Source organism: Gadus macrocephalus, chromosome 1, assembly GCF_031168955.1.
Source record: "Gadus macrocephalus chromosome 1, ASM3116895v1".
NCBI classification, from domain to species: Eukaryota; Metazoa; Chordata; class Actinopteri; order Gadiformes; family Gadidae; genus Gadus; species Gadus macrocephalus.
The window spans coordinates 17525267-17541257 of NC_082382.1; the positions used below are offsets into that span (position 1 = coordinate 17525267).

The 15991-nt window shown below is 44.8% G+C and overlaps 2 protein-coding genes across 7 annotated transcripts; both read left to right on the top strand.

Moving 5' to 3' along the window:
* Positions 1–429: 429 nt before the first annotated feature.
* troap (trophinin associated protein) lies at positions 430–5816 on the top strand. 6 transcript variants are annotated; one of them, XM_060050889.1, is made up of 15 exons: positions 430–590; positions 1098–1190; positions 1288–1525; positions 1623–2190; positions 2275–2396; positions 2826–2871; positions 3197–3345; positions 3421–3460; positions 3619–3698; positions 3913–3981; positions 4147–4254; positions 4424–4662; positions 4693–4799; positions 4961–5166; positions 5412–5816. In XM_060050889.1, exons 2-15 carry the CDS (start codon positions 1129–1131, stop codon positions 5472–5474), a joined length of 2097 nt encoding a protein of 698 aa, XP_059906872.1. In that variant the 5' UTR covers positions 430–590; positions 1098–1128; the 3' UTR covers positions 5475–5816. The 6 variants fall into 6 exon arrangements, with proteins under 6 accessions (XP_059906872.1, XP_059906879.1, XP_059906847.1 ...); XM_060050896.1 differs by having other exon boundaries at positions 4424–4647; XM_060050864.1 differs by having other exon boundaries at positions 4424–4799.
* Positions 5817–6221: 405 nt separating this feature from the next.
* On the top strand, positions 6222–15721 carry pfkma (phosphofructokinase, muscle a). Its single transcript, XM_060050836.1, has 22 exons — positions 6222–6453; positions 7695–7768; positions 7940–8017; positions 8743–8932; positions 9068–9233; positions 9645–9689; positions 10038–10146; positions 10236–10331; positions 10417–10509; positions 10908–11033; positions 11166–11230; positions 11348–11411; positions 11504–11650; positions 12074–12144; positions 12260–12347; positions 13186–13338; positions 13870–14034; positions 14126–14187; positions 14323–14434; positions 14555–14654; positions 14797–14902; positions 15128–15721. Exons 1-22 carry the CDS (start codon positions 6360–6362, stop codon positions 15261–15263), a joined length of 2340 nt encoding a protein of 779 aa, XP_059906819.1. The 5' UTR covers positions 6222–6359; the 3' UTR covers positions 15264–15721.
* Positions 15722–15991: the final 270 nt, after the last annotated feature.

A 15991-nucleotide genomic window follows, 5' to 3' on the forward strand; every position in this document is an offset into this window, starting at 1 on the left:
GTTAATATACACACATTGACACACCGACGGCAGTCAACCATGCAAGGCGACAGCCAGCTCGTCAGGAGCAGTTAGGTGTCTTGCTCATCAACACTCACTAATCAACACGCTAATATACCACCGCTATGAAACAATCAGATAGCTTGGTTAGAACTACCCGTTTTATAAATATCTCTATATTTATGTATCGCAAAATACCATATGTGTATTTTTATTTTACAAAACAGCAATATTTTGCAACACAGTGTTAAAAACAGCAACTGCGGCAAACAAATCACGTGGTAAAACATTCTGGATTCGTTACCATGGAAATGTTTACTCGAATCGCTGTCTCATTGGTCAGAAAAACCAAACAGATAGCACAGCTCACTGATTGGTTCCTTTAATATCCAGTGAAGACCAATACAAAAACGCGCTTTTTTCAAACTACTCAAAGTCCAGGAAGTTGACAGGTCCGTGGTGCAAAGAACCAAACGAGACCTTTAAATCAACGCAAAGACAAACGAAGGAGCCATTACTTGGGACTTATTTCAATCGGGAAAAGGGCAAGGACATACTAAAGAACGGTACACCCCCCTTACATCTGGAAAGTATGTATTTGTGTTTAAAACTAACTTAACATCGCATCTTACTTTTCTCCTGCCTCCACTTGTGCTACCAGTGTTGTGCATTGTAACTGTTATCCCATTTGCCCCTACACAACGGACGCCAGTGTTGTTTTAGCATCAATGGGCTTCAATTCCAAGCTTGTTTTCACGTTAAGGAAATGTATCGGGGGCTGTGCTTGTCTTTGGCTAACCATAAAATGTGTCTTCGTTTTGGATATTTGAGTTTGCATGCAGCGTACCCCGATATAACGGCCTTTCAATAAGATACTATCGGGCTAGGTGCTAGCTCTACCTCTGCATTCATAATAGCTCTAGCTCTGCATTCAGATTAATTTTCTTTTGTATGCCATTACTTGTAGTGTTGGCAAGTTTTCCAGGTAGTATATGACCAATGCATTTACTGATGTTTGTTTATTCGAACAAAAGCTCACGTATGTGTTGCATTTTGTTTAATTAATGTCTCATACTACCTTTGCATTCTTTCAACAGCCAACATATTATTCCCGCTCCTAAAGTCATTATGGACCCAATATTAGTACTGGGTCAGCAAAGTCAAAACAAAATCCAAAGTGACTACACCAGGTATGATGGCCTCTTTGTGTAAAACAACTGGTGAAAAGTCATAATGTAAATAGTTTGGCCTGAAATCCATCAATATATGTATTTTCTCTCTACCTAGGTTGAAGAATGAAGAAAATCGGATCCCTGGAGACTCCAGGCCTTCTAAAAATCCAACTGTGCCTCAGTTCCTTAAGAAAGATGTTGAGAACAAGACCCCAGGGAGCACTGGGAATGGCCAAAAGACGACTGTTAAACCGGGCTCAAGCAGACTTCCAGTCCTTGCAAAGTCCCTCAATCTTCAGATCTCAAAGGAATTTGCACAATTCCACAAGAGTTGGGAGGATAAACCTTTGGCTGTAAGTGCATCTTGTCCTTCTGCTTATTAACCCAAATGTTTTATTAACACAAGCACTTTTTTTAAATGTCTGTTTCCCTCTGATATTTTCTTCATAGGGAAAAACCAAGTCTAAACAGCCATGCACCAAGCCCATGCCTTTCAATTTCTCTCAGCCGAGGAGCAAAGGAACGGCACCCCAAAACCAAAGAGTTCTCAGGACATTAACACCAAGGGTTGGCAGTGATGAAAATACATTAAACTCTAGGTATTCAAAGGGGAACAATGTGAATGGAAAAACTCCAAGGAAAGAGGTTGGTGTAGACTTTGCATCGCAGCTCTCTATCGCACAAAAACTGGCTACAAAAAAACCAGAGTCATCTGTTATTCAAGCTCTAAATAGAGATTTGACGGAAAGAATGGAGACATTTAAAGGAACTGGGCCTTCAAGTGCTGTGTCCTCGGCGTCTCATGCTATTAAACCAATGACTTCATCGAAGGTGTCCGTTCAACCGGATGCTAAAACTATGCATCAGTACAACTTTGCGGCCTCGGCCCAGGTGTCCGCAAGCCAAGCGAGTACAGAGGCTTGTCTGAATAATCTGGATCTGCTGAGTATCAAAGACCCTTACAAAAAGCGGACTTTGCATGCTGCTGTTGCTGCTAGTTCTTCTAGTGGTTCAGATGGTATGTACGGTCAATCTTTCCCTCGCATCTTGTTTTCATGAGAACGAGAGCAACTTTTGAAAAATCTTTATTTTTGTTACTTAGGTAAAGAAGCGGTCTTCAACCTTGACCATGCAGCCCTGCTCAGTATCCTGCGAAACGAAGGGGTCGGGGCAAAGCATGTGGGCGTTGCAACCCCAGAGTCCACGAAGCCCTGTAACTATCAAGTACGTCTTATTTGGACTAGCCTTCTATTGTTTACCTGGTATTAATGAAAGCTTGGCATATTTTACTGGTGAGGATTGACAGTGTGACAGCCCTCTGGCACCTCCTGATTGCCAGTATTCCAGGAGGTGATCATTGTAATGGCTACCACCCATGCTTGCTGAGCTATATAAGCTGTAGGAGTCATCCACTTGCTCTCTCTCCTCCTTGACATATGGTTTGTTTAGATTGTTGGGTTAGCTTTGCACATACACCACATTCTATTATTATTGTTAAACTTAAAGCCATGTGTGGGCTCCTCTTTGTCATTCCCTTGAGCCGGACTGTGACAACAGTGATCAGGCAACCATTTTGTGGTTTAAATAATATTCTGTGCCTGAAAAGCAGTTCCGAACACAAGCAGTTTATTTGGATGTTATCTTTTTTTCCAGCGGATATCTGTCATGAAGAGCCACGCAAAGGCTGGAGCCACCCCAGGTTGGCAGAAAAAGATAGTATTATGTTTTCATTCATCACAGCTACTTCAAACTAGTTAAACTTTAAAACTCTATGGTAATGATACAGGGTAAATAGTTGAGCCACTACATTTAATTACTAATAGTTGTTTTACTATTCTTTGTTTTACTAATATTATGATTATTAATTTTCTTTATATTTTTGTTAAAAATTGTGGTGTTTTCTAACAGCCTGTAATCCCAACAGCTTCTTAAGAATTGTTTGGTGTACAGCAAATCTCAGGGATGCTAGCAATGATTTAGTTGATTTCTGCGTTGCATAATCTGTGTTTGTTCTTTTACCCTAGTAGGACCAATGAGAGTGGCCGTGCACTCTCTGGACCCTGCAGCCATGCGAAGCACCATGCATCGGGAGGGGGTGAAGGCCGGGGGAGCCCTGGAGAAAACCCCCAGCAGGACAGCCTGTCCAACAGGCAGGGAAACCTCCATCAACACAGTAAGTCAGTGCCTGAGCATGTTGTCCCTGATGTGATGTGATATGAATTTAACAAGGTCTTTATTCACATCCCAGGCTAGGAGAGTACCTGTGACCAGTCGTCGGGGAGAGTCAGGTATAAATATAAAAAAAATGTACGTTTTGTCAGCGGCAGGTTGGACCGCTGTTGTTGTCGTTGTTTTCTGAAACCAGTTTGCTTCCTCTCTTGTGATTGCACTGGAAACATGGCTTCTTGTGTTATTTTGAAATCATCTCTGGACATGCCACACGCAGGAACCCCCGCCATGAAGGGGACCCCCCAGAGAGTGCCAAACACCAGGAACCAGCCCATGTCTGCCATGGCCAGTGTGCATGTATGTCTGCAGGTTCTGCCCATGTGTTCCTAGCCCTGGCTCCCTTTACAGCAGACCCTTCTCCCTAACTGTGTGTGTGTGTGTGTGTGTGTGTGTGTGTGTGTGTGTGTGTGTGTGTGTGTGTGTGTGTGTGTGTGTGTGTGTGTGTGTGTGTGTGTGTGTGTGTGTGTGTGTGTGTGTGTGTGTGTGTGTGTCTCGGTTTCTATACATTTAGAAAAAGGTTTTTTCGGCACGCCCAGTGTCACACAATCTCCCGGCCTGCCCTTCAGAGCCGCAGCATGAGGTGAGCAGCGGAAAGGAATTAAAGAAACGCTTGTTAATGCCAATCAACTGCTATTGTAGCTGCATGATGAGTTAAATATATGACGTATTTCTGGATTACGCCACAGATCCATCACTAGGATGCTGGTACGGATGAACATTGAGACGATTGTTCTTTTATTGACAGGATGTGGTCCAAAGACTTTTTGAAGATCAGGACGACGAGGAAAACATGGCCATTTCTGACAGAGGACCGGAGTCGCACGCGGATCAACTCGCTGACCTAGCCTCCACTGTGAGCCATCCAAACCCAACACACAGACCCGAGGCACAGACCCGACGCACAGACCCGACGCACAAACCCGACGCACAAACCCGACGCACAAAGGGACATCCAATCCAATTCCACATTTGATCTTTATGTTTTGTTTTATATTCCTGAAACCGACCTCTGTGCGGACTAGAAGGCTGGGGTCCGCTGGGCTGACGGAGGCCACCGGGCGGAGGAGGCTGAGGGGGAGCAGCAGGAGGAGAAGAAGGGCGGTGCGGGGCAGGGGCCCTTCCTCCAGGAGCCCCACAGGGAATCGGTCATCTTCTTCTCGACGGGGAAGAAGCTTCTCCGGGCCCCTCGCGTCGAGAAGCCGGAGGGCCCCGTTCAGTCGGGCCCCGTTCAGTCGGGCCCCGTTCAGTCGGGCCCCGTTCAGTCGGGCCCCGTTCAGTCGGTGCCAGAGAGGGAGGTCTCGGACGCCCAGAGAGCGACGGCCCCGGGACCCGTCGGCGCGCGGCCCGAGTTCGACATTCCCGCCCTGGGAAAGCACTTTGCTTCCAGTCTCCAGCGAGGTGTGTGTGTGTGTGTGTGTGTGTGTGTGTGATAATACAACCACTACATATCGTAATCATTACTTTTTTTCCGGATTTTGCTCTGCAGTCCTTAAGTAACTAAGTTTTTCCACTACCGCCCCATGTGGTTTTAAATATCCACTTGGCGTTTGCCTCTTCAGACTTCCTGATCCGAAAGACCTGTGCAGCCGCGAGCCCCGCCGTAGCCTTGCTGCTCAAGCGCCGGCTCCTATTGGACGAGCTTCGCCTGGATGAGGAAGTGGCCACCTACATCGGCTGCTCGGCCCCTGACACCCAGTCGTTCCAGCGGCCCAGACCCCGCTGTGGGAACCCCCTGGCCGCCTTTATGCACTTCCAGGACTCGACCGTGAGCTCCACATCTTCTTTTCCCACCATGCCAATCAATTGCACGTCGTTATCGTTATCGTTATTTTTATCATAACCCTAGTAATCATTCTGATTGATTTAATTCTAATGACAGGTAACGGCACATTTCATTAAAGAAGATGCTCAAATGTAATAACGTTTCATAGAAAATATCAAATTAAATGCTCACACAAAATATCAAATGTGGACCATATTGTTTAAACTTGTTTTGATTTTGTCTTTCAGACTTTTGTGCCTGTGGGATGTGAAGGCTCCCCTGGTTCTGCCTCTCCGTCAAGGGAGAGATGAATCTTTGCACTAGCAGTCTTTCCTCGTGTTACTGTCAAACACTGTAGTAGCATACGTACTATGAAGGAACCATGCAACAATGTATTTTCCTCTATTTATATTCATCCATCACAGTATACATCCAACATCTGTGCCTAAAAGTGTTAAATAATGTAGTTATTAATTTTTTGATGTGTTGTTGACAATATTGTATTTGTAGACTGCAATTTTTTTTATAATTTGAACTATTTTCTGTATTATGCATTATGCTTTATATTGTGAAACTTAACGTGGTGTGTGGACCTTAAATATGACGTCTATATGTAAATTGTTAAATGTTTGTATAAATTGGCTGTTTTCAGATCCTTGTGTTTTTTTTTACAGAAGCCTATTGGATAAGTTTGTACATGGTATGTTGACACTGACATGAAAGTGATGCTTAAACTAGGGAGTGTATCTATAGGGGACAACATGTAGTCTGTAGTGTTGGGACATATGCCATTGGTCAAGGTCCAAAATAAATATATTTAAAAAAAAACAATGATTTTGATATAGATACTAGCCTAGCTCAATTCACACTGTAGCAATATTAAAGAGTGAAAGTAAGAATAGCATTTTCTGCACATTATTTATGTTCAGAGTCTGTTCCAGTTTTGTTTTTTTCCTTGTTCTGAAACCGTCCAATCCAGGTGGTCAGACACGACTCATGTATATTTAGCTCGGATGTGTGACAGAGTGCTTGTGTTGGAGATTAAGTCACGGGGCCAGGGTTTGGGAAGAGATGCCTATAAAGCCTGCTCCCTCACCCCTCCCTCCCCTGAGAAGACAAGAGTGTGTAGAGAAGCAGTAGCACTCGATTTCTGCTCCTTTTCTATCAACCAAGCTCTGTTTGGTTCCCCTGGACAAATGTCCAAGACTTTACAGACAGGCACCATGGACCCCACCAAAATGGGCGTGGGTCGCTCCATTGCTGTGCTGACCTCGGGAGGCGATGCCCAAGGTAAGCGGTGGGTTGTACCACAATGAAGAGGAGGGAGGTAGCAGTGTTGTTGTTGTGGCTTTGCCACAAAAATGCACCTTTTAATAGATTATGGCTAAGAAAAGCTCTCGGTGAAGCAGTCGCTGTGGAAATGGCAATGGTTACTAGGGTTAAAGAGCAGATGTCAAGCGTTGTTAAACATTTTACTTGATTATAGAACAATATTTTGACAAAAGCATCCCAATACAAGCTCCGGACAAACTCATTTTGAATGTGAATGGCTTCATCTGGTTAATGAGTTGAAAGCAGATTGCAGTCAAACATTGTATATAGCAACAATTTGCAAACAATCACAGTAGGCCTACATTCAATCTAAGGTCTACGCCTTGATAACCTTTAATGTGTCTGTAAACCACACCCACTAATCAACCTTTTAAACCTGTACCTTAAACTTTAGTTATTAATCATCTAACCTTTTGATGGTTAGATGATTAGGTGTTCTCTTTTAGGTGTCTTCTTTCTATCTCTAGTATCGTTGCCCTGTGCATAGCTAGACCATAGTTACCGTAGTTACCGCGCTTGGCGTCGCCCTCTAACCTTTTGCATTCGATCTTCAGCGAGCCCTTGTCCGTTTGGTTCGACCCTCTGTCACAGTTACAGTCCTAATTTTAGTGACTGTGACCTTTTTCCGGAATGGACGGGTCCACAGCTGCCATGTGCTGAAATCAGAGCCTGTACGGCAAACTGCAATTACAGAAGACTCACACTATTGCCTGTAGGTTTACATAGCCGCACTTTGACATTTGTATTTTCCTCGACTTGGTATAAACTATTTCTGTCCAAACTGACTACAATAACCAAGTCAGAATAACCAAGTATCACTTCAGTTGCTTTTATGTCCCCGACAAGTTACAAATCATTGGGATTGAGTGACCTTTTCATTTCCAAAGGACAGAGGTGAAGTGATACGTGATGTTGTTGCCTTAGCCGTGGCGTCAGTGTACATCGTATGATGGATCTTGCTTTCATTTTGAAATGTGAGCTGCGGAGGTGGAGATTGGATGGCCGCAATGTTAAAAGTCCTCCCTGGTATGTTGAGTCAATAGTTTGGGTCTGAACATTAGTTTTATTCAGCAGACCGTCATCAACTTGTAGCTTTATTTTCTAAACCGGGGTTTTTGCTTGTTTGACTGCTTGTTTGTTTCTTTTAAACCCCAAAATGTCAAACTTAATGATCCTTCACCACTACTTGTGTGTAACAGGTATGAATGCAGCTGTGAGGGCGACTGTCAGAGTTGGCCTTTACACTGGAGCAAGCGTCTATTTTGTCCATGAGGTATATCATATTAATTGATACTATAAACACCGCAAACTATTTCACTACACGGACAGCATTAACACAATTATTTTCTGATTTTCCGACTGAAAAGCAACAGCCGGTATCACTGGCTGTCAGCACATAGTTGTTGGATTATACAATAAAGTATCATGTTGTCGTGTGCACCAGGGCTACCAAGGACTGGTGGATGGAGGAGATAACATCAAGCCGGCCACTTGGGAGAGTGTGTCCATGATGCTGCAGCTGGTGTGTATTTAGAATAGCAAAATACTGAGCACGTATCATAAGCATCACACTTAAAGGTGTCAGGTTGTGAAAAGGCATTCAGAGGTCAAAAACTCAAGCTCTGGCTGTTGTAAACAACGTATACATTCAGGTTTTACGTATTGGTTTAAAGCAGTAATGGTTTAAAGGTCCCATGAAATGCCACCAGGTGTGGTGTGATTAGCCGTTACAAGCCGTTTCGGAAATCGGCCCCTTATGACATCACAGGCGGGCGTGTTTACCTAGATGTGTGCTGGATAGATCAGTCTACCAGCCTACCTAGTGGACTGTAGCAAACGTTGCTCCTCTATCCGTCACACATCTAGGTGGACACGCCCACCTGTGATGTCATAAGGGGCAGATTTCCAAAACGGCTTGTAACGGCTAATCACACCACACCTGGTGGCATGTCATGGGACCTTTGATCCATTAGACATTTCAAGATTGCGATTTTTGGGGACCCATTTAGGGGAGGAAGATCTTCAAACCAATATCAGCACTGATACCTTAAGTCAAGGTCAATATTCAACCAGTTTACCTTGGTAACAGAAGCCTTCTTAGACGTGGTCATAAGCCTTAAATGGTATCCAACTTACTATCGTGACAAAAAAGGTTGGCAGAGTGAGGGAGTCATAAAAGAGGAGCTTCATCTCCCAATCATGCCTACACAAATGAACTGCATTAACCCCATCTATCTCCCATGCCAGGGTGGCACCGTGATCGGCAGTGCCCGGTGCAAGGACTTCCAAACCAGGGAGGGCCGCATGAAGGCCGCCGGCAACCTGGTGAAACTCGGCATCACCAACCTGTGTGTGATCGGAGGTGACGGCAGCCTCACCGGCGCCAACCAGTTCAGGACAGACTGGAGCGAACTGCTGGTCGACTTGGTAAAGGCTGGTGAGCGACAAGACCGGGCCGGGAATCGGGGAATGCAGTTCATTGCCGGAAATCTCATAGTAACTCTGACACATTGGTTCCTATTGTCGATTCATTTGTGTGTACGATAACCCGTGATTGACTTTGTGTCTTCAGGTAAGATTACCAAGGATGAGGCGAGCAAATCGTCCCACCTCAACATCGTTGGCATGGTGGGGTCCATTGACAATGACTTCTGCGGAACTGACATGACCATCGGTACGGACTCGGCCCTGCACCGCATCATCGAGGTGGTGGACGCCATCACCACCACAGCACAGAGGTCAGAGACACTGGTCCCTTAGCCCCTCAGAACATCATGCACAAACCCCTGGAGGACTTGGATGAGATGTAGCTAGTTATTCCGTATGATTTACTAACCGACTACAAAGTTATCAGTTTAAAGGTGTAGTCTATAGAATTTGGAGGCATCTACCGGAACAGACCTTGCCGAAATGTAATATATTATTCATAAGTATGTTTTATTAGTGTATTGTGGAAAAGCTACGACTTAGCTAGCTTTTCCTATGGCGTTGGAAAGGGAGGGCTGATGGTTATTCAGTCGGTTGAACTCCGCAACCTCACCACTAGATGCCTCTAAATCCTACAAACGGCACCTTTAATTCATCGTAAAATCCCTGTTCTTGATCCTACATTACATGGAAAATGTGTCTAATATTTCTATTTGTTACAGCCACCAGAGGACTTTTATTCTGGAAGTGATGGGCAGACACTGTGGGTGAGTCATTTTCTCTGTACACAGTGTGTCTGTGTGTGTGTGTGTGTGTGTGTGTGTGTGTGTGTGTGTGTGTGTGTGTGTGTGTGTGTGTGTGTGTGTGTGTGTGTGTGTGTGTGTACTGTTTGCGTATGCAGAATAGTCAGTGTAACAGAAATGTGTAAACACTGGGCTGGTGTCATATTTACCTAATGTTGTGAATACCTTGCCCTAATATTGACTTTGAACTTATACTACGTGTGTGTGTGTGTGTGTGTGTGTGTGTGTGTGTGTGTGTGTGTGTGTGTGTGTGTGTGTGTGTGTGTGTGTGTGTGTGTGTGTGTGTGTGTGTGTGTGTGTGTTCTTGCACAGCTACCTGGCCCTGGTCACAGCCCTATCCTGCGGCGCCGACTGGGTGTTCATCCCTGAGATGCCCCCAGATGAGGGCTGGGAGGAGCATCTCTGCAGGAGGCTGGCAGACGTACGTCTTCAATGCACTCATATCCACACACGCATACATCCCCGGATGCCGTGTGGCGCTCTTCATTTGATTGCTTTGACCTGTTGTAGCAAAGGGGAAGAGGCTGTCGTCTGAACGTCATCATTGTGGCTGAGGGCGCCATGACAAGAGCTGGAAAACCCATCACTTCTGACCAGCTAAAGCAGGTAGGCTCCTCCCCCCCATAGGCAAAACATGGCATTTGTATATGTTGTATATGTGCTCTATAATAACACAGGTGCTGTGTTGTAGCTTGTGACTGACAGGCTGGGCTTTGACACGCGAACCACCGTCCTTGGACATGTGCAGAGAGGTGGAACGCCTTCTGCCTTTGACAGAATCCTGGTAGGCATCCAGATAAATGACAAAACGTTCTTCTCCTGTGACTCCACTTAGCTATCCCATTTGCAACGTTTGTGCGTAAGCTGCCAGTCCACTGTTAGACCTCTGTATTGATACTACCTGTACATACTCATACTACAATAACTACTCGTCGATATACATCACTGCAGTCCTGATGGATAAGGCTGATAGACTGACTACAGTGATACCTTCGAAGAATTTCAACAATAACTACAATAGTACCATACAATATGGCTGCCTTGCAAAATATATAACCCAATAATGTAATACCTCTTTTTGCATTGTACATTTTACTTTGGACTACCAACTACAATTTAGCTTCGACTAGCCATGAGGCAGTTCTCCAGAGAATGAATGTCCTTCCCTCCCCACATCTCCAGGGCAGCAGGATGGGAGTGGAGGCTGTGATGGCTCTCCTGGAGGCCACCCCAGAGACCCCGGCCTGCGTGGTCAGCCTCTCAGGGAACCAGGCCGTCAGACTGCCCCTCATGGAGTGTGTACAAGTGGTATGTCCCCCCCCCCCCCCCCCGTCTCGTCCCCCGTCTCCCCATCCCGGCCTTCAGCCACCAAAACACCCCTCCAATATATTGTACTCCCTCCTCTACCAGGTGTGTCATAACCCTCTGTCTTCTCCCCAGACTAAGGATGTCACGGCAGCCATGGCAGAGGGCAGATTTGAGGACGCGATCAAGCTGCGTGGAAAGTATGAATGTGGGCTTTGGACTGATGTCTAGAAGAGCTCATGTTTAGATCTTGGGTTGAATGCATTGGGTCAATACAGCACTTGAGTCATGTCATTTGCTTGGTTTGCATTGCACAGGAGCTTTGAGAACAACTGGAACACATACAAGCTTCTTGCCCATATCAACCCGCCAGACGTAAAGGTGACTGAAACGAAAAGACTAATTGAACCCCCTCCACCCTGCTTTCTCTTCCTCCCTCCATCTTAAACCCTGTTCCCGTCTCTGATTCCCAGAGCAACATCAACGTGGCCGTCATGAACATCGGCGCGCCATGCGCCGGTATGAACTCTGCGGTGCGCTCGGCTGTCAGGATCGGCATGATCCAGGGACACACCATGCTGGCGGTGCACGACGGCTTCGACGGGCTCGCACACGGAAATGTACGTACAGACGTATTTAATTGATGCCTGTCTGTCTGGTCTAAAATAGTGAACTGTTGCTCAAACGTCACACGTCAAAGTTTAGATAAGGAGTAAGGAGGACCTCGGTTTGTTCTAAGTTCTAATTCGAAAGACACCAAAAGTCATTGTTTTATTGTAGTAGTTATTGTCTAGGTCAATTGGTAAAGCATGGCGATAACACAACCAGGGTAAGAGGTTCGATTCCAACTTGGACCCAGGCAAGGTTTGCCCACACGTTATGCAATATGCTTTAGATGAGAAAGTGCATATACATTTAGTTTGTTATGCAAATAGTAATTGTAGCAGTACTTTGTGTTTTTGAGTAGATTGCCACCAACTCACTTACTGGTTAGATATTAGCCTTATTATAATTAATTTCCTAACACTTATCTCTGGTCCCAGATTGAGCCACTTTCATGGACTAATGTGAGCGGCTGGACCGGCAAGGGAGGGTCGATGCTCGGCACTAAGAGGTACAACATTGTTGATCATACTTCAAATATATGATGGATGGTATTATATACACATATACAGTCTTGTCGTTCACCAAGTTCATCGTTCTGCTAACCTCCTTGTTTCAATATTTAGAACATTGCCAGGAAAGATGATGGAGGAAATCAGCTTGAACATCAACAAGTTCAATATCCACGCAATGGTGATCATCGGTGGCTTTGAGGTATGGCATCCTGGTCCACCTCGTCTAATCTCCCGGTTAACCTGTCACTCCCATGCCCTTTACACTTTAAAGGTTACATATTATACCACCAGGCTGTTTGAAGAGCTGCCCCCCCTTCATCACAAGTGGGCGTGTCCACCTAGATCAGGGGTCTCAAACTCAACTTACCTGGGGGCCGCTGGAGGTAGAGTCTGGGTCAGGCTGGGCCGTATCAAGTATTCCATAAAAAAAAGGAGCACAACTGGCCCAATCGAAGTTAATGATCGGGCTATAATTAGATCACGTTGGCTATGTAATCGCTGACAACAGGTGACATTTCATAGCGGTTGGTGGAAACCGGGACATTTTAGCGTCCTTTGGCTTTTGTTAGGACTCAGGACACGCAACTCAAAATTGGGACTGTCCTGGCAAAACTGGGACATCTGGTCACCCTATCACAAGTGATAAAAAAGCGTGACAAGCCCTATGTGCGTTTGAAAACAACGCACGGGGCGCATTTCCACTAAACTTTGGTGTCAAAATATCATCCCGCGGGCCTCAATTGGCCCCCGGGCCGCGAGTTTGAGACCCCTGACCTAGATGTTTGCTTGATAGATCAGTCTACCAGCCTACCCAGTGGACCGTAGCAAACGTTACTCATCTATCCTAGGTGGACCCGCCCATTTGTGATGTCAGTAGAGGCAGATTTTCAGAACTACTTGTAACGGCCAATCACACTAAACCTTGTGCATTTCTTCCCAACCCTGTCCTCAGGGAAGTCTTGGTACTATTTGTTCATTATCTTATCTAAGTATTCCCACGAGAAGCTGACCTGCGGCCGCTACCTCCCCACTTGCAGGCCTTTGTGGGCGGCCTGGAGCTGGTCCAGGCCAGGGAGAAGTACGAGGAGCTGTGCATTCCAATGGTGGTCATTCCTGCCACCGTCTCCAACAATGTCCCCGGCTCTGACTTCAGCATCGGCGCGGACACTGCTCTCAACACCATCGTCGCTGTCAGTACTGTCCCCACCGCACATTCACCAACACACACGCACACACGACACGTGCGTGTGTGCGCATACAGACACAGACACACACACACACGCATGCACGTACATACACAGAAACACGCGCGCACAAACAAACATGCACACACACACACACACACACACACACACACACACACACACACACACACACACACACACACACACACACACACACACACAAACATGCACACGCGCGCACACACATACATGACTTTAAATCACTACCAGAATATAAATCCGTAATGAAACGACCATGTTAGATATGTTTTATTTAATTTACAAATGATTCAAGGTTCATAACTACAACTGTCAAACATCTGACATTTAATTCTGAAATATGGTAACGACAATACATGAGAACCTCACATCACACAATCAACGTTACACTACCTCACGTGTAACTCTGTGCCTTATAATCCTAACAGCACACTGAAGCATTACTTTTCAAAACTCAACATATTACACAAGCTAACGCTGTCTTTGTTTTACCCTCAGACCTGTGACAGGATCAAGCAGTCTGCTGCTGGCACCAAGCGTCGAGTGTTCATCATAGAAACCATGGGCGGCTACTGTGGCTACCTGGCCACCATGGCCGGCATGGCTTCTGGAGCAGACGCGGCCTATATCTATGAAGAGAAATTCAACATTAAGGACCTGGAGGTGGGATCGCAGAGCTACGGCATTATTCAATAGACAGACATGACTGTTTGAGGTTTAAACTTAAAAGTAAATGTTGTAATTTTCTTTACAGCTGAACGTGGAGCATCTTGTGCAAAAGATGAAGACAACGGTGAAGAGAGGGCTGATTCTCAGGTATGTTTGATGTTTTTTGTCTTGATTAAGGTTAGGTGCATATACACATGCTGTGATCATGGTCCAAACTTGGATAAAAGCCAACACAAGTTAAACTCATGTATGATTTATGACCACTCTGTGTTTTCATTATAGGAATGAGAACTCCAATGCCCATTACACCACAGACTTCATCTTTAACCTGTATTCAGAGGAAGGCAAGGGGGTCTTTGATTGCCGCAAAAATGTTTTGGGACATATGCAGCAGGTCTGTAAGCATGGCTAGAGTTTAATTTTGCACACTTGTACTATAGCACTTTTATTATTAATAATAATACGATTACTTTGTGTCTGATATAGTTTCTGAATTATGAAATTTTTTGCATAGGGCGGAACCCCAACACCTTTTGATAGAAACTTTGGCACAAAAATGGGTGCCAAGTCTGTCCTATGGCTGACTGAGAAACTGAAGACCTGCACTAGACACGGTAAGTACTAGTAGAACTAAGGAAGTTTCAGTGGGTTCATGTGAACTTCACAGATCGGGATCATTCCATACCAAGGGATCATGGTAAAGTTGCTTCAGCGATTCTATTTAGTGTTAATGGATCTATTTGAATCCTTCTTCAGGGCGCATCTATGCGAACACACCAGACTCTGCCTGTTTGCTGGGCATGAGGAAAAGAGCACTCTACTTCCAGCCCCTTGCCGAGCTGAAAGAGGAGACTGATTTTGAGTAAGACCCATTACAACATTAACATAAACAGTGTTTTAAAAGTGATTTATTTTAATTCTGGTAGTTCGTCCAGGGTACTACTCTAAGTCATAGTTTATAACATATACCATTCTGTGTGTGTGCTTCTGTTTAATCTGTGTGTGTGTGTGTGTGTGTGTGTGTGTGTGTGTGTGTGTGTGTGTGTGTGTGTGTGTGTGTGTGTGTGTGTGTGTGTGTGTGTTCCAGGCATCGGATCCCCAAAACTCAGTGGTGGCTGAAGATCAGGCCAATCATGAAGATCCTGGCCAAGTACAACATCGAACTGGACACATCTGAGCATGCCAACATGGAGCACGTGATCAAGAAGATGGGTCACCAGTAGTAGTCTGCAGAAAAGTAGAGCTTACAAAAGAATCCTACTGAGGATCCTCTGTTAAACATTGTGATCTCCATTTGAACAATGTGTAACATATCAACCAGCTCTTATCTTCAAATAATTTGGAAAAATCTGTAGTCAATGGTGATCATTAGGTATTTTGATGTTATCAATTTAATCACATCCTATAACTGATATTTTCTACAAATAAATAATACTGTCCAGCACGTCACTCTCTGTTTATAAGAATTGCAATGAGCCACACACTGCCAGTGAGAGTGGACAGAACTCTGTTATTACCCACCTACTAACTTGGAGGGCCTGAATCTTACCCATTGCGACTTTAATGAGGAGACTTTCTGTCTAAGTTGGCTTCCTGCACTATACCCCATTTTATGGCTCACATTTTGTAAACGGTTATTTTAGTGCACTTCAAGAACCATATTAAACGTGCGTCACAATAATGACTATGCGTAATTTTTTAGGCTTTACTACTTTATTATTTACTTTTTTTATAAGACTAAGCTGTCTTCCTATTATATATTGTGAACATATATATCTTCAACATGTTGAATATAGCAGGAAAAACATGTTCCCTACAGACCATTTAATGTGACAATTGGTTGATTTTAAGAGAAGAAATAATGTAAGGATCATTATTTTAAATGGAACCGCCAAATAATGACCTGCCAGCTGTTTTGTACCACATACTGTACATTCTCTCTTCCCCTACA